This window comes from Acomys russatus, chromosome 10 (assembly GCF_903995435.1).
Source record: "Acomys russatus chromosome 10, mAcoRus1.1, whole genome shotgun sequence".
Lineage (NCBI taxonomy): Eukaryota > Metazoa > Chordata > Mammalia > Rodentia > Muridae > Acomys > Acomys russatus.
In genome coordinates this window covers 30,443,072-30,451,108 of record NC_067146.1, presented here as the reverse complement: position 1 = coordinate 30,451,108, position 8,037 = coordinate 30,443,072, and the positions used below count along the sequence as shown (strand labels likewise).

At 39.0% G+C, this 8,037-nt stretch overlaps 1 protein-coding gene across 1 annotated transcript; it reads left to right on the top strand.

Moving 5' to 3' along the window:
• The first annotated feature begins 4,366 nt into the window (after positions 1-4,366).
• Positions 4,367-4,709, top strand: LOC127194261 (protein transport protein Sec61 subunit gamma-like). The gene has a single exon (XM_051151572.1). The coding sequence runs from the start codon at positions 4,424-4,426 to the stop codon at positions 4,628-4,630; it is 207 nt and encodes a 68-aa protein (XP_051007529.1). The 5' UTR covers positions 4,367-4,423; the 3' UTR covers positions 4,631-4,709.
• The last annotated feature ends 3,328 nt before the right edge of the window (positions 4,710-8,037 follow it).

Here is an 8,037-nt window from a genome sequence, read left to right as displayed (position 1 = left end):
GCAAACCTATATGAAATGGATGATTTTCTTGATAGATACCACTTGCCAGCACTAAATCAAGATCAAGTAAAAATATTAAATAAATGTATAACTCCTAAGAAAATAGTCATTAATAGTCTCCCAACCAAAGAAAGAACAGGGCCAGATTATTTCAGCACAGAATTCTAACAGAATTTTAATACCAACACACCTCAACTATTCCACAAAATAGAAAGAGAAGGAACACTACCAAACTCATTCTATGAACCCACAGTCACCCTGATACCTAAATCACACAAAGACACAACATAGAAAAACATTTCAGATCAATATCGCTTATGAGCATCAATGTGAAAATACTCAATAATACTCTATTTGTGCTTGCCAAATTAAAAAACACATCAAATACATCATCCACAATAATCAAGTAGGCTTCATCCCAGGGATGCAGAGATGGTTCAACATACAAATATCAAACAAATTAATTCACCTTATAAAGAAACTGAAAGTAAAAATAACCACATGATCATTTCATTAGATGCAAAAAAGCTTTGACAAATCCAACACCCCTTCATGTTAAAAGTCTTGGTGAGATCACTGATACAAGACCCATACCTAAACATAATAAAGGCTAGATACAGCAGGCTGATAGCCAACATCAAGTTAAATGGAGAGAAACTCAGAGCAAGTCCACTAAAATTGGTACAAGACAAAGCTTCCCACTATCCATAACTCTTCAGTATAATAATTGAAGTTCTAGCTAGGGCAATAAGACAACTAGAGGAGATCAATGGGATAAAAATTGGAAAGGAACAAATCAAAGTATCCCTGTGTGCCGAAGGTATTAGAGTATATACATATATATGCCACCCTAAAATTCTACCAGAGAATACCCAACACTGATAAACACCTTCAGCAAAGTAGCTGGATACAAAATTAACTGAAATAAATTAGTGGTCCTCATGTATACAAATGGCAAATAGGCTGAGAAGAAATTAAGGCAACAACACCCTTCACAATAGCTACAAATAATATAAAGCATCTTGGTTTAACTCTAATAAAGGTAGTAAAAGATCAGTATGGCAAGAACTTCAGGTATCTGAAAAAAGACATTGAGGAAGATATCAGAAAATGGAAAAATATCACATGATCATGGATCAGTAGGATTAACATAGTGAAAGTGTCCATTTTACAAAAACAATGTATAGATTCAATGCAATTCCTATTAAAATACCAAAACAATTCATTACAGACCTTGAAATAACAATTCTTAGTTTCATATGAAAAAAACAAACAAACAAATAAACCAAATAACTAAGACAATCCTGTACAATAAAAGAACCTCTGGAGGTATCTCTATCCCTGACTTCCACATGTACTACAGAGCAATCATAGTAAAAACTACATAGTTTTGGCATGGAGAAAGAATGATTGATCAATGGAAGACACAGAAATAAACCCACAGATCTATGGACACTCGGTTTCTGACAAAGAAGCCAAAGTCATACAATGGAAAACCAATAACATTTTCAACAAATAGTGCTCATCAATTTGGATGCTTACATGTAGAAAAATGCAAATAGATTCATATTTATCACTGTGCACAAAACTAAACTTCAAGTGGATCAAGACCTCAACATAAAACAAGAAATACTAAATCTGATAGAAGAGAAAGTGGGAAGCAACCTTGAACTCATTGGCACAGGAGACAACTTCCTAAATGGAACACCAACTCTAAGATCAACAATTAATGAATGGGACCTCATGAAACCGAAAAGCTTCTGTAAGGCAAAGGATACTGTCAACAGAACAAAAAGACAGCTTACAGACTACGAAAGGATCTTCACCAACCGTACATCTGACAAAGGGCTAATATCCAAAATATATGAAGGACTCAAGAAATTAAACACCAACAAACCAAATAATCCAAGTAAAACATGGGGTACAGCACTAAACAGAGTCTTCTCAACAAAGGAACATCAAATGGCCAAGAAACACTTAAAGACTAATACTCAACTCACTAGTCATCAGTGAAATGAAAATCAGAACAACTCTGACAAATCTTTCACCCATCAGAATGGCTAAGATAAAAAACTCAAGTGATATCACATGCTGCTGAGGATGTGGAGAAAGGGGAACATTCCTTGCACTGCTGGGAGTGCAAACTTGTACAACTACTTTAGAAATAAATCTGGATCTTTCTCAAAAAATCGGGAATAGTTCTACCTCGAGACCCAGTTATACCACTCCTGGGCATATACCTAAAAGATGCTCCACCACAAAACAAGGACATTTTCTCAACTATGTTCATAGCAGCTTTATTAGTAATTGGCAAAATCTGGAAACAATGTAGATGTCCCTAACCTGAAGAATAGATAAAGAAATTGTGGTACATTTACACAATGGAATACTGTTCAGCTAGTTAAAACAAGGAAATCTTGAATTTTACAGGCAAATGGATGGAACTAGCAATGATCATCCTGAGTGAGTGAATCCAGACTCAGAAAGACACACATGGTATATATCCACCTATAAATGGATATTAGCCATATATAGACTTAAAGAAAATAAATAATAAGGAGTGCCCTAAGGAGGTTGCTTAAGAATGAATCCTTCTCTTTTAGAAAGAAAAATAGAATAGACACCAGAAGCAGTTGAAGAGAAGGAACATGAAGGAAGAATACATTAGAGGTCCTCTGAAAGACTTCACACAGCAAGAGATCCGAACCAATACTGAAACACAAAGCCAAACTTCGAGGTGGAGCCCAGGGAGTCTTATGGAAGAGCTGGGGAATAAAAGGACCTGTAGGGACCAGGAGCTGCACAAAAGACCAATGGAGCCAACAAATCTTCAGAGAGGAGGGTGGTGCTGCAGAGACTGATGTACCAACCAAGGACCATGCATGGTGAGGACCTACATTCTCTGCTCAGATGTAGTAAGTAGATAGGCAGCACAGTCACCTTGATGGTCCCATAATATGGGAAGTAGGACCTACTTATGACATAGACTCTGGCCCCCACATTTTATCACTCTTCCCTGGCAGAACAACCTTGCCAGTCTGCAGAGGAAGAGGATACCAGAAGTCCAGATGAGACTTGATAGGCTGAAGTCAGCTGTTAGGGGAGGAGTGTTCCTCTTTCTGAGGACTATGGGAGGGAGGGAGAGGGTTTGAAGGAGCAATAGTGGGTTGGGGAGGCAACAAAGGAGGGGGGCTATGATCAAGATGGAAATTGAACAGATTAAAAAAAAACAGGAAGAAAATACCAAAAAGACTTTGCCATATTAGCAGTTGATGCCAGGGACATAAAAACCACCTTGGTTTTAAGAATTATAGTCTATCTCATTCATATGATCTGTTAAATGCATATAAACATGAGGTTTCATCTTTATTTTAAAAATGGGGACCAGAGCTAAACAAGGAATTCTCAACAGAGAAATATTGAATGGCCAAGAAGGACTTAAAGAAATGCTCAGTGTCCTTAGTCATCAGAGAAAAGCAAATGAAAACGGCTCTGAGATTCCATCTTACACCTGTTAGAATGGCTAAGATCAAAAGCTCAAGTTACAGCACATGGTGAAAAGAATGTTGAGAATGGGGAGCACTCCTCCATTGTTGGTGGGAGTGCAAACTTGTGCAACCATTTTAGAATGCAATTTGGTGTTTTCCTAGAAAATTGGGATTGGGAATAGTGCTACCTAAAGACTCAGCTATACCACTGTGCTGATACTGAAAAGATGCTCTACCACGCAAGGCCATTTGCTCAACTGTGTTCATAGCAGCGTTATTCGTAATAGTCAGAATCTGGAAGCAACCTAGATGTCCCTCAACTGAAGAACGCATAAAGAAAATATGGAACATTCACACAATGGAATACTACTCAGCTATTAAAAACAAGGAAAGCATGCAATTTGGAGGCAAATGAATGCAACTAGAAAGTATAATCTTGAGCAAGGCAACCCAGACCTAGATAGACACACATGGTATGTACACACTTACAAGTAGATATTAGCCATATATTACAGGATAACCATACTACAAATCAGGGACCCAAAGAAGCTAAGTAACAAGGCCAACCCAAAGGAGACCCTTGTTGGATCTCACTCAGATAGGAAAATAGAATAGATATTGGAAGAGGCAGTAGAGAGGGAACTGGATAGGAGAGTTTGTAGAGAAGGAAACGATGGGGGGCGATCAGATGTGTGGAGAGTGACGAGGGAATTTTTTATACAGCATGCCTGAAAGGACTTGATCTTGCTACATATAAAGGTGGTTTTTGGAAATGAAACTTAGGACTGGAATGGTGACCATCAGTAAATTATTGTACTGTCATAGGGCCTGGGTGAGAACCCCCTGAACTCACATTAAAAAACTGGGTTTTGGGGCTCAACCCTCTTCTACGCTACGTGTCTCTTCTCTCTCAAGCTGCCATCCCACAAACAGTCATGGATCAGGTAATGCAATTTGTTGAGCCAAGTCGACAGTTTGTAAAGGACTCAATTTGGCTGGTTAAAAGATGCACCAAACTCGATAGAAAAAAATTCCAGAAGATTGCCAAGGCCACAGCAATAGGATTCGCTGTCATGGGATTCATTGGCTTCTTTGTGAAACTGATCCACATCCCCATCAATAACATTATTGTGGGTGGCTGAGTCTCATCATGGGAACTAGTGAACAAATAAGGGCGTGACAAGCTCATGAAGTAAAGAGTTGCCTGCATACTTTGTGTCTTTCTTTCCTTTTCTCTTCCCTATGAGGTTTCCTATTTCTAAATTAAAATAATTAAAAAATTTTTTTAACTTCATTAATTTATTCAGATTACAACTCAATTGTTATCCCATCCCTTCTATCCTCCCATTCCTCCCTCCCTCCCACTTTCACCCTATTCCTCATTCCTCCCTCATTATATGGTCATAGGCTATCAGGTCCCATCTTGGTAGCCTGCTTATTCTTTCTTTGAGTGCCATCAGGCCTCCCCACCAAGGGGAGGTGGTAAAATATGGGGCACCAGAGTTCATGTCAGAGTCAGTCCCTGCTCTCCACATAACTGAGGAGGGAATTTTTAAGGCCTGGAGGGAAAAGGTAAATTGAAGGTGAGGGTATCAGTGAGACAAGATGGGGACATGACACAGGATAGGCTACAGGGAAGATATGGGGATGTCTCTAGCTGAGCCTCCGAGCATCAAGGGACACAATACTGAAGACGTGACCTTCTAGCCAACCAGGACCTATAGTGATGGAAGGGGAACACCAATCTACCTAGAAAACTCATGAAACAAAATTTACCCTGCCTACAAGACAGGGAGAGATAAAGATAGAGTAGTGACTAAGGGAATTCCCAACCAATGCCTGGTCCAACCAGAGACCCTCTCCATGGGAGAGAGCCAATCAAATCCTATTAAAGATACTCTGCTATGTTTACAGACAAAAGCTTAACAACCATCATCTGAGAGGCTCCACCCAGCAGCTGATCAAATCAGAAGCTGCACCTCATAGCCAAGCATTTGACAGAGCTCAGGGAGTACTGTGGAAGAGTGGGAGGGGAGAATAAAAGTACCTAGAGAGGACAAGATGTTGTATGAAGACCAACACAGTCAACTAACCTAGAACCATGAGGTTTACAGAAAAAGACACAGTAACCAAAAAGCATGCATGAACTGGACCTAGGCTCCCTAAACATGTGTAACCGATTGGCAGTTTAATCGTCATGTGGGTTCTCTAGTAAGTTCAGTGGGTGCTGTCTATAACAGATTCTGCTGCCTGCTTAGGATAACTTCCTCCTAAACATACAGTCTTGTTTGTCCTCAGTGGACAAGGAGGAGCTCAGACATGATCTGTCTTGATGTGCTGAGGTTGGTTGTTGGGGGGAGCTCACATTTATGAGGACAAGAGGAAGGGGGAAGAGGGTGAGAGGGAAGGACTGAAAGGAGAGGACGGAGGGAGCTAAGATCAGGATGTTAAGTGAATATATAAATTAGAAATAGATTTTTAAAAAGAGAAAATAGAATGCTGTCATAGCAAAGGTGGGATTTGCCTTTTGTTTCCTTCCTTTTGTTCCTATTTTTGTCCAGATGAACTTATTTCAACACCATTTATTTAATAACAGATTAAGTGGGGTTTTTTTTTGAGGAATCATTTAGACCATATTCTAAATATAATCAGTGTGATTATTTATATGTAGGTCATATGTATGTAAACTTGCACATGTGTTTCTTAATTCACTCTTGTTTGTATAATTCTTATTTATTAAATTGCAATATAAAGACAGAGAAATTCTTTCACATTTCTTATTTTTACCCCTCTCTATATCCTTTGCATGTCAAAGGAACTGTAAATTTATGGTTTTTGTATTCCTCATAACATTTCAGTATATGTCTTGAACTGGACTGAGCTGAATTCTTAGTTTCATTAGAAAAGAGTAAACATTGTAGAATAGAGATAGAATGAAAATTAGAGACATAGAATATTTGGGGCAGAAGAGTTCAGGATGTTAGTGGAGTGATGGAGGTAGAGAAACAAAGAGTATGGATAAGGCCTATCTAAAATGAACTATGCACAAGGAGGCTCCTTAGAAATCAGTGATCGTGCAATACAGCAAATTTTATAATAAAAGAGGATAGTAAAATGCATAGTATGTCAAAAAATTAAAGTGGTGGTATAGGAAATTCATGGTTTACATCATGATGGGCAAGGAAAGGAGAGTAGAATGTAGGTTAACCAACACTGAGAATATGTGAAGAAGCATTGTGAAAGCCTACTGTGTAAGCTCCTATTAACGATGTACAATATGTATTGTGTTCCTGTGTATGTGTGTGTGTGTGTGTGTGTGTACTGGGTATTCCACATTTAGTGAGCAATGCTGCTCCCAGAACATGAGCTATTAAGTGCAATTTCAATGCCAGGCATGACTTACCCCTCTACAAATTATTTCAGAAAGATCCAAGAAGCACAAGAACACAATATAGGCTGTAGACATTTCTTTTGGTAACCCAACATAACTCTAAGCCTTTCTCCTCCTGGCTAGCTTTATAGTATTAGAACATGCTATATAGGTGTCTGGAGCGGGAACACACTAATGGTCTGCCTTACCTAGCACTGGACCGTGCCTGCTACAGTACAGACCCATCTGGAAACCTGCATGCACTGGTCCAATAGTGACAAGACTATTCATGAGAATAATGGACAACTTTCTTGATTGCATCTGTAGACCTTCTTTATTGGAGGGAATTACTGACTGCTTCTGTAAATACAGTAAAAACCCAAGGCTTCAAAAATTATATGCCTTTGGAAAGAACCTATTAATGTTGCTTTTCTAAGTAGTCATGCTTTTCATTTGCTTTTAAAATATTTATGCCTAAATCCATATGTTAGAGTGGCTCCCAGGCTTGATCGGAGAAGCTTCTTCTTGTAGTACATCATTGTTAATACAGAGATTCATTACTATTCAAAATGCTGAGCTCATCAGACTGCAAGTACTCAGGCATAATTGGGGCTTTCCTTCCATATTCTTGCCCACATCACAGAAAAGGATTCAGAAGAGTGTAAGAAGTGGAGGATGCACGAAGAGCTGTGAAAAATATGTCCTCTGGATACAACTAGTATGCTACACACATGAGCTCGCAACGTCTGTAAGAAGATGAGGCCAGTTAAAAAACAATAGCATGAAGGGAGGATTGGCACCCAAGGCCCTGCCCCCCCAGTTGAGTTTCTTGTGGAAGTGGGTTGCTCTAGGAGGAAAAGTTACTTTTTTAGGGGGAATGTGGCAAGTGATTGTTTTCTAATTCCATGTTGCTGACCTCACAATTATGTGATTATGCCCAGCACTAAATGACTCACAGGGTTTAAAATAATAAATGAATAATTTAAAAAGGAATATATACAATTCTGAGGAAGAAATTATGGGGGACCTAGAGGGAGTTGGAGTCAGGTATTGAGGGGTAAATATTATTATGGACATGATTGTAAACATATATGAACGTACAGTGGCTGGCTACAAGGACTGTACAAGGAGCCTTAAGGCAGGGATGCAATCACAGTTGGTTGCTGAGGAGTAGTGACA